The 15,303-nt window shown below is 36.2% G+C and overlaps 1 protein-coding gene and 1 long non-coding RNA gene across 3 annotated transcripts; one reads left to right on the plus strand and one right to left on the minus strand.

Moving 5' to 3' along the window:
* The first annotated feature begins 62 nt into the window (after window positions 1-62).
* On the plus strand, window positions 63-15,091 carry LOC124447477 (copper-transporting ATPase 2-like). Of its 2 annotated transcripts, XM_046998427.1 has the most exons (19): window positions 63-340; window positions 1,859-2,672; window positions 2,757-2,870; window positions 5,475-5,732; window positions 7,361-7,524; window positions 7,875-8,110; window positions 9,233-9,401; window positions 9,819-9,929; window positions 10,340-10,606; window positions 10,969-11,202; window positions 11,423-11,557; window positions 11,763-11,951; window positions 12,229-12,411; window positions 12,760-12,889; window positions 13,024-13,167; window positions 13,321-13,463; window positions 13,587-13,790; window positions 14,080-14,300; window positions 14,462-15,091. In XM_046998427.1, exons 1-19 carry the CDS (start codon window positions 314-316, stop codon window positions 14,529-14,531), a joined length of 3,813 nt encoding a protein of 1,270 aa, XP_046854383.1. In that variant the 5' UTR covers window positions 63-313; the 3' UTR covers window positions 14,532-15,091. The 2 variants fall into 2 exon arrangements, with proteins under 2 accessions (XP_046854383.1, XP_046854382.1); XM_046998426.1 differs by having other exon boundaries at window positions 1,859-2,870.
* LOC124447483 lies at window positions 12,071-13,017 on the minus strand. The gene is made up of 2 exons (XR_006948734.1): window positions 12,934-13,017; window positions 12,071-12,403 (listed from the first exon to the last, which is right to left on the minus strand). It is a non-coding gene; the product is annotated as an uncharacterized LOC124447483 (long non-coding RNA).
* Window positions 15,092-15,303: the final 212 nt, after the last annotated feature.

The following is a 15,303-nucleotide window of genomic DNA, read 5'->3' on the forward strand; positions in this document are numbered from 1 at the left end:
AAATCAGCCCAATGAACCAACGAATGCCTTTGCAAGAGTAGTTCATGCGCAATGACTATTCGTAACACCTTTTACTGTGAACGTGACTGTCCCTTCAGTTGAGGCTTCATTCTAATTCTAACTTCCGTTTGGCAATATCAAGAATTGACAACAGTAACAAGGGCTATTTAAGTCAACAAGAAATTCGAGTTTACTATTTCATTAAAAACATTTGTTTCACGTCTTGTGTTCTTCTTTATTTCCACGATCATGCTGCTTGCTCATTAGATATATTGTTTATCGTGTGTCGAAGTGCTGGTGACCAAACAAGAATATGGTTGTCGAAGGTATCGCTCCCGAGGTATTATACCGTTATGTGATATCATAACTATAATTCAATAATAATATATTGTAACAAAACATTTCTTATTCGATTTGCTATGAATTACAACGCCTGTTAGTTATAATCTGGATCTGTTATAGACATTCGTGGAATGTTTGTAATCTCATCATATAATGACGATTATTTGTCAATTATAATGCTTGATCATCTTGTATTTTGAAAATTTGATTCCCCAAAATACTTATTTTACTTGCGATTCTGCGCATAGAATCTTTCGCGTCGAAGTAGTTTTATATTTTACCGTTAGTTTTCAAGTCAAGTTCTGTTCCCAAGAAGCTACGTACAGTTTTTAGTCAGTAGCCAAACATATACCCATCTTATTTTGTTATTCCTAAATGAATATAAAATGCTGATTTTGGTATGTATTCAAACCATTGAAAACTGAAGTTACGATAAAAATATTAGCAATATGTACGTACAAGGAGACAATATGCGGGCTTCAGCTTTGATTTATTCATGCTGATGCAGTAATTGAAACATATGCACCAAATGATATATTATTTCAACCTGTGTCAGTATTTATTTTGATCTCAACAATGGCTTAAATGAAAGCTATGTAAAAGTCTACTTTTTTACCAATATATGCCAACCTGAATTATTGTAGTGTTATGTGAATTTCATATTGGTTGGATTCAGATCAATTGTTTTCTTGTATTGGAAGATGAGAATGATTCACAAAATCATTTTCAACTGCCACTTATGTATTTAATTGCTAGTTACATATGTTTAATGAAATAGTGTGTTACATGTTTGTGGATGTAGATTATCCATGTTAGTAGAGTCCTGAGAAGGACTGTTGTTGTTGATGTTGAATGAAGTTTCGACAGCCTTAGCAGTAGTCATCTTCAGAGTCAATTGTGTGCATTGTTGAAAGAAATTTCACTTTTAAACCGAAAAGTAAACAGCCAAATTTTGCAAACTTTGACTAAATAAGCAGTGTGATATTCTTTCGAATCAGAACCGACAGTAAACTAATTGCAGTTTGAGATGTACACATGCCTAGCTTTTGTTTATTAAACTTTGAGATTATATATTTTTGAATTGATTTTTTTAAAACAATATATAACTTTATACTTTACATCTTAGAATATGTGATGTAGGTATGCATGCTTAATAGACTGTGATAGGAAACTGGGTGAATGCAGTTGTCCTTTTATTACTTGTGTTCATCACCCAACAAACATTGGCCAGGCAAGCTCGAACTTTTGCCATGCAAATTTATTGCTACAATTAGTGTTAATTTCTTTAAAAAATCAATTCTATTCATTATGTTCCCAGTAAATAGAAACAAAATATTTGCATTGTAGCAGTAAAAAAGTGCTGACTTCACTAATAACTACATGCTTTTTGAGTATCCGTACTTTTCCATGAAGAGTTCTCAACGCTGGATAATAATTTTCACAAATCTCTTAAAGTGCTCCGATATTGCTGCACATTCAAGATCAGGTTGAAAGTCATTTTATCCTCTTCCTGTAGGTTACCGTTTTCGGAAAAGGAGGACACTTTCCTTTATCTTTTGGTGTTCCTGCAAAAAAATGTGCTGTTTTAGGCATCGATGGTATGACGTGCAATTCTTGCGTCCAAAACATAGAGCAGAATATCAGCGATATTGATGGTGTGGAGTCCATCGTTGTTTCACTCAAAGAGAAAGAGGGACGCATTGTTTATTTTCCAGATGAAATAAGTGAAATAAGACTTGCAAATGAAATTGAAGAAATGGGCTTCGATGCCTGTGTAAAGACTGTTAACGAGCTTGAAATATCCGAATCTATGTCTTCCAAATTACCGCCTCGAAAGATCGACGTAATAAAGTTTAAGGTTTTCGGTATGACCTGCCAGTCTTGCGTTAAATCAATAACGCAAAACCTTTCTGATATTGATGGTTTTGTGGATGCTGCAATATCATTGGAGGATGAAGAAGCCACTGTGAGATACGAAAGTCTCAAAGCTAATATTGCTATGCTCAAGCAATCCATTGAAGATTCAGGATTTGAAGTTCATGATGTTGGCGATGTTGGAGATGAAGAAACAAAGATGATCACAATAAAGATTGCTGGAATGACATTTCCTTCTTGTGTCGATACAATAAAGCAAACAATCGAGTCTACTAATGGAGTCAAGGAAGCAAATGTGGAACTAAACAATGACAAAGCTGAAGTTCGTTATCAGCCTCATGTTGTTGACTCGGACATTTTGATTAAATTAATCCAAGATAAAGGTTTTGAAGCCAGCCTAATCCATTCCAACAACGAAGCACCCGGGCACCAAACGGTTTTCATTTCGATCGAAGGCATGACCTGTAACTCTTGTGTTCAAAACATTGAAGGAACTGTTGGTGTTAGAACAGGTGTAAAATCAATCATCGTTTCTTTAGAGGAAAAACTTGGCACGATCGTCTTCAATCCTGACGTTGTTGGAGAAGAAGATTTAAGGCACGCTATTGAAGATATGGGATTTGATGCTGTTATTAAACAACAGAATAAATCTAGTAAGTATAGAATGCGAGCTCAGCCCGTAAGATTACGTTTTTTTCAGCGGGAAGTTTGACGGCGTAAAAAATTGTCGTCTTGCGTATGACTGTCATGAAAAATATAATCATTGTGTAATTTTGAATGATGGAAACTTGTTTTGTGCGTCGCAATATTGCTCCAATTCATACGAATTTTATGTTCAGGAAACTATCGCATTTAGAAATGTTGTGTGAGCTACGTAGCCAGCAATATCACAATTATAACACAGTATATATCAATATAAAATGTTATTTGAACACAGTTATTAACGCCATTATTTATAAATTCGATTTCTGCCTTGTTTTTTTCCTGTATAAAAACTCAGTATAAAACACTTACACCAGGATTTTCTGTCAGAGAAACAGAAAAATGTGTTTGACATTTGATCATTAGTAATTCATGTTGATACGTTCTCACGTTCTGTGCTGAAATAATCACTTGATGTACAACTTTTAGCAATAAGAAGATTTGGGTGAATTATTCTACAACGGAACAAAGCCATTTTCGCGTGAAGTTTAATTTATTGGCTCTAAAGTAATTCCCAACGCATATACCGTTTGAGATTTTTGCTTATAATAATTGACAAAAGGCACATCTTTCTTGTTCACTTGCTAAGATTTCGTGAAGTCTTCGAAATTTAATATTCCGCGTTTGTTATTTTAGTCGTCTGCTTGTTCGATCTACTTTCTATTCTTTAATGCTTACTGTAACACTACATTCGTTAAATATAGAATCTGAATTTCATTGAGAGTAAATGGAAGATCTAATCATAAGATTGTATACTTGTTTGCATTCTTATATTCGATATCTAGATAACAGCCCACTCGTCCACGCATATATTATCAAACTTGACTACTATACGTATGGCAAAGAGTGACTCTCTCCAATCCAATGCTTTTGTTTATGTATCACAAACTCTCTTCATACGTATAATAAAGCTCTGTGCTGTTGAAAACACGTATTGTTTATCTACAAGATGTAGTTGCTTAACACCATAGCAAGACTTTACTTTAGTGCGTTGAAAAGCAGTTGCATCGTTTCTCGATTTTTGTCTGTCGGTCGTTGCGTACATGACCTTATGATGTCTCTTTTATTCTTTTGTATGGATGACCTCTAACAATATTTAATACAATGATTTGCTTCGTGCATGACTGCATGTATGCTAGTCTCTAAATTGGGGAAACTATATCAAGTAATACTTTCCTATTTAAACAGATGTTCCTTTTCGTTCATTTGCTTGTTGAAAATACGGTGTAAACAAACTCCCACAAGTGTACGTCAACCCTTTAAGTATCAGTTACAAGTAATGAATATTTGAATTTCATCAGAGGGAATTGTTATGATTGTCGCAGTGGCTTTTGTGTCCTTGAATATACGTGTCATGTATGCCATTTGTGAGCAGAAAATGTTAGAAAATCATTGAATCATTGACTCGATTAAGAGATGACGTCATGAATTTCCTGCAATTGTAAACATTTGAAAAATGTGTTATGTCTTGAATAACGATTGATAAAATGCTACAACGTTCAGAGGACAAAGTTTCAATTTGCGAAATCCTCCAGCTAGTGTTCGGGGAGGTGGCTTCTCTGCGGGGAGCGTTTTGTCTTTTTTCGCCACACCTCAGACATGTGGACAAGTTTCGGTAATAAAAGAAATTAAAATTGTTTTAAAATGCAAGCTCCTTATTTTTTTCAAAAAAAAACAAACATCCAGATATCAAGAAAAGTAATAATATTTTCATTGCTTTTTGTTAGGTTCCTCAATGTTAAATTGCATATTCTAATGTTACCCAAGCATGCAGATCATACTATTATTACTCTTTATTGATAACAGCGTTAATTGTATAACTGAAAAGACTACCCTGTTTACTGAATAAGAGATTTTGAAGAAACTAACATGTACCATTTGCATCAAAGCGTTTCAGTCAAAAGCAGAAGATATTCATTAATCCAATGTTCATAATCCGAAACAAATCCAGCGTTAGTTGAATTTGAGTGAACAAGAAAGATATACCAAATCGAGAGCTTAATTACTCCAAGAAAACGAATTAACTGCTTGGAAATTACTTCATTCTAGACTTGTCTATATTTTTTTTGTATCGCACACAAATACCATAATTTATATCATGCTGCTTGCGAATTCACACGCTCTTTCAGTTGTGTACTTTTGTTCTTATTTGCTATCATAGTTACAGTATTTTTTTGGCTTTATACTATACAGTATTTCACGTGCCAAAAACTATAATTTCGTTGTCACTTCTTCGGCGGTTGCTAAAGTTTATTACAGTGGCAGTATGATTTTATGAGAAGTGAACAAACTGCTGGTGACACATGAAGACATAGCAATCCTTTTTTTAATACGTAAAACAACTTGTTTAAGACGTCATGGAAAAGTTTGTTCTAATTTAATATACATGAAATCAGCATGAAGTAACGTGCTTGTCATATTGTGTAACCTTCGACATTTCACGCGAATTTATTTCGAAATTTAGCGCTTTGACTGCGCACCCTGACAGAGGCGAGACAATTTTGTCTTGTTTCTATAGATTATGTATTATACCTGCAAACTTTATTTTGATTTAGTTCAGCCACATTTGAACGGTGTTAAGAGCAGTGCTCTTGAATATAGCTCCGAAGTGGACGAATGTAGCGATGAGGAACAAGAGTTGTTGTTTAAGAAGAATGGTCAATGGCAAGCATCTTATATTACGAAAAACAAAACGAAGAAGAGTCTCTCGGGCATTGAAACAGAACCCTTGTCGAAAGCTTTCTTCCACGTGAGGGGGATGACATGTGCGTCATGCGTTGCCACGATTGAAGGAAATCTACCAAAAAAAGAAGGTACTATAAAGTCCTAGTTTTGCCAATGGCCCAATTTACACTAGAGACGCCAGACGAACTTGTGCAAACAAGACATAGTTCGTCTTCAAGTTCGTCTGTGTGGAAATACGTGCACACTGACGAATTATCTGAAAAATTCGTCTATATAGACGAATTTGCATGGGGCGCTGGCGCATGCATCATCCGTCTATGAGTGTAAATACGGAATGTGGACGAAAGTGTCAAGCTCGTCCATATGCAGACGGATGATCCGTTTGTAATATAAAAAGGGCCAATGATTGCAACACGTTCCTACTTGACAGATTCTCGTCTGGTCAGTTGTGATTGTTAAAGCCCGTTTCTACTTTTTTTTTACTGAGCGTATAATATTTTTTACTGAGCGTATAATATTTTTTACTGAGCGTATAATTTTCCAGGTTGCGCATGCAGTTACCTCGAAACATTTCTACGTGAATAAAGATTCAATTTTTCTCCACTGGAAAATTTGATCGCATCTCTTGTCTTATAAACTAAATGGTTTGAACCCGGGAGTATCGTTACATGTTTGTAGATGTAGATCGTCCAGGCTGGTATAGTCCTGAGAAGGACTGTTTTTGTTGTTGTTGACTGACGTTCCGACAACCTTAGCGGTAGTCATCTTCAGAGTCAATTTGAAGATGACTACCGCTAAGGTTGTCGAAACGTCAGTCAACAACAACAACAACAACAGTCCTTCTCAGGACTCTACTAACCTGGACGATCTACATCTAAAAACTTCTCTTGCCTTACTTAGCGCATACGTAACTTGGAAATTTATGCGTTCCGTGAAAAGTTTCCTTAAGTGGAAACAAGCCTTAAAGAACTTCTGATAATGATTTGTTGTCCTATGAAGGAAGAGCAAGAATTTTTGATGAAAAAGCGATAGCAGTCAGGTGTTTCTTTTCTTCTGTAGTAATATACTATGAGATATTTCTCGACTGTGATTGGTTGATTGCAGTGCACTTTATCTGTAATTCGACTGTGAAAATGTGTAATTGCACTGTAGGAAAGTGCAATTGCACTGTAAATACTGTAACCTGACAGAGAGTAACGAAGCGAGACGGAGTTAGACGGTACAATCAAGAAATATGTCAAAGTATATTATTATTAAGAATTAGTATAGTTCCTTCGTACTCGCGCTATTTCGCGGCAGTCTTTAAAGTCACTCGTGCATGTTTATTCGTAATTGCACGTTACTATTACTTATACTTATAACGAAAATCACACCGATTTAATTATGTTAGGGCATATTGCTTAAAATCTTGCACTGACGTAACTTCACAGGATCGAAAGGAACTCTGCCCATTCGGGGATTGTCTCTTATGTGTTGCGGCAAACATTTTAATTGACAACCTATTCAAAACAATCTTAAGCAATCAAAAATTACAGTTAAATCAGTTCATTTGCTCGCCATAGACAATCGCGCCACCTGCCCTCTAGTTTACGATATTTAAAATGTCAACAGACATACTCGACTGCCTCGACAAAAAATTATTTGGATTTTGTGTAAGGAAAGCGTCATAATGTATCGTTTGTGTTTTGCTTGCTTATACCTGATGTTTTTTTTTATGGTGCAGTTACTAAAACTTCAAAATACTTTTTTTTCCCAGGTGTGAGTTCGGTTCTTGTCGGATTACTTGCTCAGAAGGCTGAGGTGAAATACAACGCAAAGATCACTAATCCTGAAGCAATATCGAAGTGGATTAATGATCTTGGTTTTGAGAGTGAGCCAATGAATCATCAGGACGGAGCCAAAAACCAAGTTGAAGTCATCGTGAGTTTTTTAAACATGTATATACTGTCTGTTTCATAGGGATGTTCATGGTTACTGCCTGTTTCATAGGGATGTTCATGGTTACTGCTTGTTTCATAGGGATTTTCATTGTTACTGCCTGTTTCATAGGGATGTTCATGGTTACTGCCTGTTTCATAGGGATGTTCATGGTTACTGCCTGTTTCATAGGGATGTTCATGGTTACTACCCGTTAATTCGCTCTGTACTGATAGTGACTTTCCCATATTGCATCATTTGAATTTGGATTTCCTTTGAACGAAAGCATGTTAGGGTGTGTTAATTGTTGGTCTAGTTTTATATGAATAAGTTGTCTCGTATTTTTGCTGAAGATTCGTGGTATGACGTGTTCGTCTTGTGTTCATCATATTGAGAGCAGTTTGAAGAAGAAACGTGGAGTGCTTGATGTATCAGTGGCGCTCGCCACAGGCAAAGGAAAGATCTCTTATGATTCTGAGTTAACTGGAGCGCGAGATATCATAGATCATATTAATGATATGGGATTTGAATCAGAACTTTCGTCAGGCCAAGAACGTAAAATGCTGGATCATACAAAAGAGATCAAAAGGTATACTATAGAAATGTGGTCATTGTGTCAACGAAAGAAAATCTTCTTATTAAAAACCGGTGGGATTTGGTTGTTTAGGGTTTTCTCTCCGCTTTTACTTTTTTTCTCACCGATTGTAGCTGTTTTCTCACCCGTTTTACATGTTTTATACTACATTCAGTCGGATGAATTTGAAAGAATAGCAGCTACTCAATCGTTTTGTGCCAGATTTAAGATAATTGTAATTTGAGACAACTGAGACTTTATATCATGATAATCGTGACGCCTTTCTCTTTCATGGACAAATTACATTGCGACTTTGCAGTTGATTCGGAATTTTTCTTGCGATGTGCTTGAGGGTTTTTAGGGGGGGGTGTATGCACCCCTAGACACCCCTAGAAAATCCACCTCTGGTGAATAGACTGCACGTACTACATGTTTTTTTTCTAATATTTCGTGACCGAGCGAGTTAGCTATTGAGTAGTCACTCACAAAGCAATACAAGGAGATTCAGTTATTGGTTTAGACTCCATTAGTTGTTGAGTGGACTGCGACAGTTTTCATTCATATGTTGTCGGAATCTATGTCTACTTCAGCTTGTTTCAAAAAATGCATTTTTAAACTTGTCACCTTAACGACCGTTACCGATCTTGCGCGACTTCACCCCACAAATGAGGGCAAAGTAGCTAATAAACGAACACACCGTAGACAAAAAAAATCGCTTACATGTCAACCGTTGACAACAAGACAACAAGTGATTATTTAGACTAAAGCTTAATTACCACTTGACGCATGAATTAAACTAAATTGGAGAAATGTATGAAACATTTCATGATTGATTTGAATTATACGAGTCAAAAGGCAGTGGGTTTTTTTTGACACTTTGCACTATTCTTGGGTCCCTAGTTCGAATCTGAAAGTGTCACAACTGTTTTGAAGCTGATTCTTATTCCAATGAGTTCATCTGCAGTAACAGCGATCATAATTGCTACTCGAAATTTGTCAAGGTTATGATAATTTCTAAATTGTAAAAACTACTAATTAGATTAAAGTACGTCTTGATTTCAGCGAGGGAATATTTCAACCCTCTTGCTGGTAAACTATTTTAGTTTTAAGTTCATTTTAAAACATTTTATTTCACAGATGGCGACGGTCGTTTCTCATATCGATGATATTTGGTTTGCCTGTAATGATAATCATGATGTATCATATGGCCGTAATGAAAATTTATGGTAAAAAAACCATGAAGACTCTTCTCCCTGGCTTATCCATTGAAAATCTTTTTTATTTTCTTCTTTGCACTCCTGTACAGGTATGTTTTCTAAATATTGTTGTTATCGTTGATCGAATTTGACAGCTTGGAATTTCGTAAATGGTTAACGCTGGAAATTCATGTTATGATTTATGAGCCAATTCTTAAACGAAGCTACTAAACAACCTGCAGCCGTCAATTTAGCTAAACGACCGGTAGTTTTCTAGCTCATCATTTACTCTTTCAAAATTTAAATAAACCCTTTTCAAACCCCAACCATAATCCTGATCTTAACAAGATATTATTGTTGTATTCGTTGACAAGAGTTGTTCCCCGACATTGTCCTAAATCAAGTCGTATTTTCCGGGTGTTATTTATGACGTCTTACCTCTTATGTAGATTCTACAGTGTGGAGTGATATATGTCATGTGACTAAATTCTTAGCAGTTTGACAGTCGCTCCAATTGTTTACTTTAGTTCATTGGTGGAAGGTATTTTTATGTACAAGCTTATAAATCGTTGAAGCATCGCACTGCAAATATGGACGTCTTGATCATGTTGGCAACAACTATTGCTTATGTTTACTCGGTAAGTTAAGATGACATTCTTTCCGAGCATGTTGAAATAGTATGGCTGTTTTGGAAGCTCATCTTCGACGATGATATTCTCATGAAAAAATGGTGGTGCATATTTCTGTTTGTGACATAGTTACAATATAAGTTTCTAGGTTAGAATCCTTGCATTTGGAGTTTTATTGTTTTGATTTTCTATAGAAGTTTTGTCCTTGTGTTAAAACACATATCACTAACTCGTAATCCTTGATGGGCGACAATTTTTTTTATTTTTGCATGCGGCATTTTGAAAAAGTCAACCTAAATCTCTTTCGTGATGAGTTTTGTGCTTTCAAATGCATGCTATCTTCCATGTATAGAAATTTGAGGAAAACTATGTTTGCATTAATTGTATATGTTGTTCTTATTATGATCGCTTGTGTTAAGGTTGCAGTATTGGTGATTGCCATGATCTTGAAGTTACCAAAGAGTCCGAAGACATTTTTCGAAACCCCGCCAATGTTGTTGGTTTTTATATCGCTTGGTCGTTGGCTCGAACATATTGCTAAAGGAAAAACGTCCGAGGCTCTTTCGAAACTTCTATCACTTCAACCTATTGAAGCAACGCTTTGCGTCATTGATCCGGATACAGGAAATATTTCCAGTGAAAAGTCTATCAATGTTGACCTTGTTCAGCGTGGAGATGTTCTAAAGGTAGATATGCGCATGCAAAAATGAATTGAGTGTGCATTGAACTGAATACAACTTGAAGGCTACCTTCCGCCAAAATTTGAAGCCATCAGTTCAACTAGTCCCAATCTTTCCACGCACGGCCCAAAGAATTATCTTTCACAACGATAAGCTAGAATGCGGGATTTCAATCACAGACACGCGTGTCTGTGAGTAAATTTGGCTTCAAGCTAGTACAGGCATGTTTATATAAAGGTAGCCTTCCATTTATATATTTAATTCAATGATTGAGTGTCTTCCCCAAGTTTTACACCTCCCCCAGACTTCACCCCCTCCCACAGTCTTTGCCTTCTCCCTCCTGATTGGATATTCTTCTATTCGGTTAGGTTGTTCCAGGCGGTAAGATTCCGGTTGACGCCCGGGTTGTCCGGGGAGAATCGATGGCAGATGAATCTTTAATAACTGGGGAGTCAATGCCTGTTCATAAAATTGTAGGTAGTATGGTTATAGCTGGCTCTATAAACCAAAATGGCGTATTGATTCTCGAAGCAACTCACGTTGGCGAAGAGACGACGCTTTCACAAATTGTCAAACTTGTTGAAGAAGCTCAGACTTCAAAGGTAGCTTTTTAGTATATTATGCTATAAAGTATATAAATACGTAGCTCAATAAATTTTTTCTTGCACATGAATCTCGTGGTTCAGTTGGTTTTTCAGCGAGTTCACAATTACTGTCCTGAAAGTGATTTCTCTAGAGGACTCTTTTTTTTATAAAATAAACTGTCTATTTCCCATTTTTGAGTTATATTTATGCTTATATGAGATTTAATTTCCTTTTTAGGCACCGATACAAAAACTCGCGGATACTATAGCTGGTTATTTTGTTCCTGTTATCGTATTGATGGCGATAGTGACGTTAAATGTGTGGATAGTCATCGGATACAATGATGTATCAGCAATAGACGACTCGTTTGATGTAAGTATTGTGCTATTTAGGGTTTTTCTCGAAAATTTTTCATCCAACAACACTCTACGCTGTCAAATATTGATGAATTATACATGATAATGGTATTATTGTAAGAACGAAAGTTTTATAAACAAATGGCTGTTGTTATTTCGTGTTGTCACGGATGAATTTGCTTGACAATTTTACCTCTGCAATACCTGCTTTTCATTTGTAGCCTTCTGAATCAAGTAAAACCGAAGTGGTTTTGGAATTTGCTTTTCTCACCGCAATAACCGTGTTGTGTATTGCATGCCCATGCGCATTGGGCTTGGCAACACCGACTGCTGTGATGGTTGGCACTGGTGTGGGCGCACAAAATGGTATTTTGATCAAGGGCGGGGAACCACTCGAAACGACGCAAAAGGTATGTATATATTGACTTGCATTGTTGCATAAATTTTTGAAAGGCATGGTCGTATACAATGATCGACTTGTTGATGAACAGTTTTTTTCTCAAAAATTTGGTGCGGTTCACATCATCTCGTTTTATAAACTTTATTCTTTTTAACTCTGCACGTTTTGGTGGACGTTTCATTGCTTAGATGTTTGATGTTTCTTTGTATTTACATGCACCATCATTGTGTTTTTTTGTTGAACATAGAAGATGTACAAGATATTATTGTGTTTTGGGGTTTTTCAAGATTTCAACCGTCATATTTGATAAAACTGGAACCCTTACAAGAGGAACACCGACTGTCACACATATTGAAATGTTCGTTGGCCATGATGTTTGCCCGCCAAACTTCTTTCTGGCTCTCGTTTCCACGGTCGAGGCGAACAGTGACCATCCCTTGGCTATAGCCATTGTCGACCATGCTAAAGAAGTAAGATTTTGAAATCGTAATGACTCAATTATTTGAAGTCTTATGTTTTAGCTTTGGTTGTTCATCGTTGATTTTCTAAAGATTTTGACTGTTTATAGGGGACAAAATATTTAGTATAAGTAGTATAAGTAGTACTATTCGATAGTAGTACTTTTATTGCGATAAGTAGTACTATTCTTGGCTAGATTCTTGGAATCTTTATTGGTGTCAGCGATAGTCAAAGATACGTTTTTACATACTAAATATTTTGTCCCCTTACGTTTTTACATACTAAATAGCAGTGGTTGAACATAGTTGTTTATTCGAAATAAACCATTATGTTCAACCACTGCTTCTTACTTTGTATAGAAGCTGGGGAAGAGTGCTGTTGCCTCTTGTGATAGCTTTAAAATTGTTCCTGGTTATGGATTGTCCGGAATAGTATATAACATTGAAGAGCAATACAAAAAGTCAACCAGTTATATTGCGGACTCCACAGGTTAGCGAAAATTCTGTAGTATCTGAAAATTTTTAGCTATTCACCTCAGAAGTTTTGGTGCTTTTTGCCAGTTCTTAACTATGCACAACTGTCAATACTCTTTGCCATTTCACAAGTGTCGTTTATCTTTACAGAGCCATCGAGTGATAAATATTCGGTAAAAATTGGTAATCGTGAATGGATGTCGAAGCATAGTTTCCAGATAACGGATGAAATTGACCAGCAAATGATGCAACGTGAAGAAAAAGGCGAAACCGTTGTACTTGTCGGTGTTGATGGTTAGTACAAGAAATCTTACGAAACACTTCATAAGAATTTGGTAAAATCTTAGGCGATGATGTTTGATATTAAGCTCTTACATAAACCAAGCGTAATAAGGTGTTTACCGAGAAATATTATGAATATAAAACTCTGATATTTGCTTGGTGCAGATTCAATTGTTGCCATGGTGTGTATTGCTGATTCACCAAAAGCAGAGGCGGAAGCAGCTGTGTCTTTTCTAAAGCATATGGGAATAAAGGTGGCCATGTTGACTGGAGACAACACTCGAACTGCCTGGGCAATTGCTCAACAGGTATGTATATTTTGGCTTTAGATCATCGACACTGACAAAAGGTCATTGGCAAAAGTAAAAAAGTTCGAATTATATCTGTTGCCAAACAATTAAATCATAATGTGCGTTCAACTTTCACTACAGATTGGTATCACGGAAGTTTATGCAAAAGTTCTTCCGGCTGACAAGGTTAACCGTGTCCGCAGTCTTCAGAAGCAGAAGGAATGTGTTGCTATGGTTGGTGATGGCATCAACGATTCACCTGCTCTTGTCGCTGCTGACGTTGGCATTGCCATAGGAACAGGAACAGACGTGGCTGTTGAAGCTGCAGATATTGTATTGATTAAGGTATTCAAAAACTGGAGCTGGTTTTGTACTTTTTGCCGAAATTGTAGGATACATATGACCGTTTTTAGTTGTGAAGATTTCGGTAAATTTTTATTTTGACCGCACCCTGTTGCTAAACACTCAAGAAAATCGCTTTTTACCGGAGTCGTTGCACCCTCGCTGTATTTATTTACTTCATGCAGGTTAAAGATATCGTAAATTCATTCACACCTAATCAAATTTTTCCCTCATCGTTCTTCAGGCTAAAGTTGCTTTTTCATTTGTTTAAACGCTAGAATCTTTCATATAGGATGACCTTCTGGATGTTTCTACAGCCATTGATTTGTCTAAAGTAACTGTTCGTAGAATCCGTATAAATTTCGTGTTTGCATTTTTCTACAACGTGATTGGTATTCCCATTGCGGCTGGAGCATTCCATCATTGGGGTATTGTACTACAGCCTTGGATGGCGAGCGCTGCGATGGCTGCGTCTTCGGTGTCTGTCGTTCTGTCTTCGCTACTACTAAAGCTGTACGTATGATTGTCACGTGAAATACTCACATTAACCGCTATTAGCCATATCTTTGATGTAATCAACAATGATTAGGAGAAATATTTTATTACGTACCTGAACTGATTTTTGTAGAAAACGGACACTTCAAAATGTTGAACACGCCATTATTATATTTCAGATATAAGAAACCCAGTGTTACAAGCAAAAGACGGATGAGATCGAGAAAGAAATTTTACAGTCGTGTTTAAAGTAGATATGTACATACGTTAATTGACTGTACTTATGTAAAAAAGTCTACACTTGCGAAATTATATCTGTCTGTATATCTATATTTTACTAAATCAAACATTCAAAATCAATATGATCGATTTTGATGATATAGGTAATACTTTTTTAAAACGATTGTATTGTCCAATGTGTAAAAGTTAGAGTAAGATTTTTAAAAAATGTCAATGAAAAAATGGTAGAATCGCACGTACAACATACTTGTTGCTTGTTTCCTCGTATTCTAAATGAGGACGCAACTCCTAATAAATTTAACGCATGTAGTTTTCGACTTGTGTGTGTTCTTATTTCTTCTGCATCCGTTTCATTTCTAAGTTTATTTAAGGAACAATGAAGTCATTGTCTTGATGGTCAACAGTGTTACAGTAAGCTCCTACTGCATTTTCCATTTGCGTCAGTAAGTCTATAACAATGAACATTAATTATTCGCTCTTTAATTTTATGATTTCTGTAGCTTATTGTATTTAATTGTTCTTTGAATCAATAAAAGTCGACTCCCGTGGTGGGCAGTAAAAGATTTTAATTTACGTCTCTGAAGACAATTATTACGTCACAAGGCGCTTACGCCAGCATAATAAAAGCCGAACTTCTGGATTCTGATTGTTTTGTTAAAAAAGCTCAATTTTTTTAACACAATCCTAGTACTGAACTCACGATCAAATTCCGGGTGCGGCTTTGTGCTGGTTTGACTTATGACTTCACTTCCCCCTATGCGTTTCCGGTGAGGCCCCATAA

This window comes from Xenia sp. Carnegie-2017, unplaced genomic scaffold, assembly GCF_021976095.1.
Source record: "Xenia sp. Carnegie-2017 unplaced genomic scaffold, XeniaSp_v1 HiC_scaffold_22, whole genome shotgun sequence".
Taxonomy (NCBI): domain Eukaryota; kingdom Metazoa; phylum Cnidaria; class Anthozoa; order Malacalcyonacea; family Xeniidae; genus Xenia; species Xenia sp. Carnegie-2017.

What these genes read in the sequence shown, in the direction of transcription:
- LOC124447477 (XM_046998426.1), top strand. Translation starts at nt 314, where the DNA reads ATGGTTGTCGAAGGTATCGCTCCCGAG. An exon ending in AGCGTGGAGATGTTCTAAAG is followed by an intron (nt 10,607 to 10,968) that starts GTAGATATGCGC and finishes CTATTCGGTTAG; the next exon opens with GTTGTTCCAGGCGGTAAGAT. An exon ending in TCTTCGCTACTACTAAAGCT is followed by an intron (nt 14,301 to 14,461) that starts GTACGTATGATT and finishes ATTATATTTCAG; the next exon opens with ATATAAGAAACCCAGTGTTA.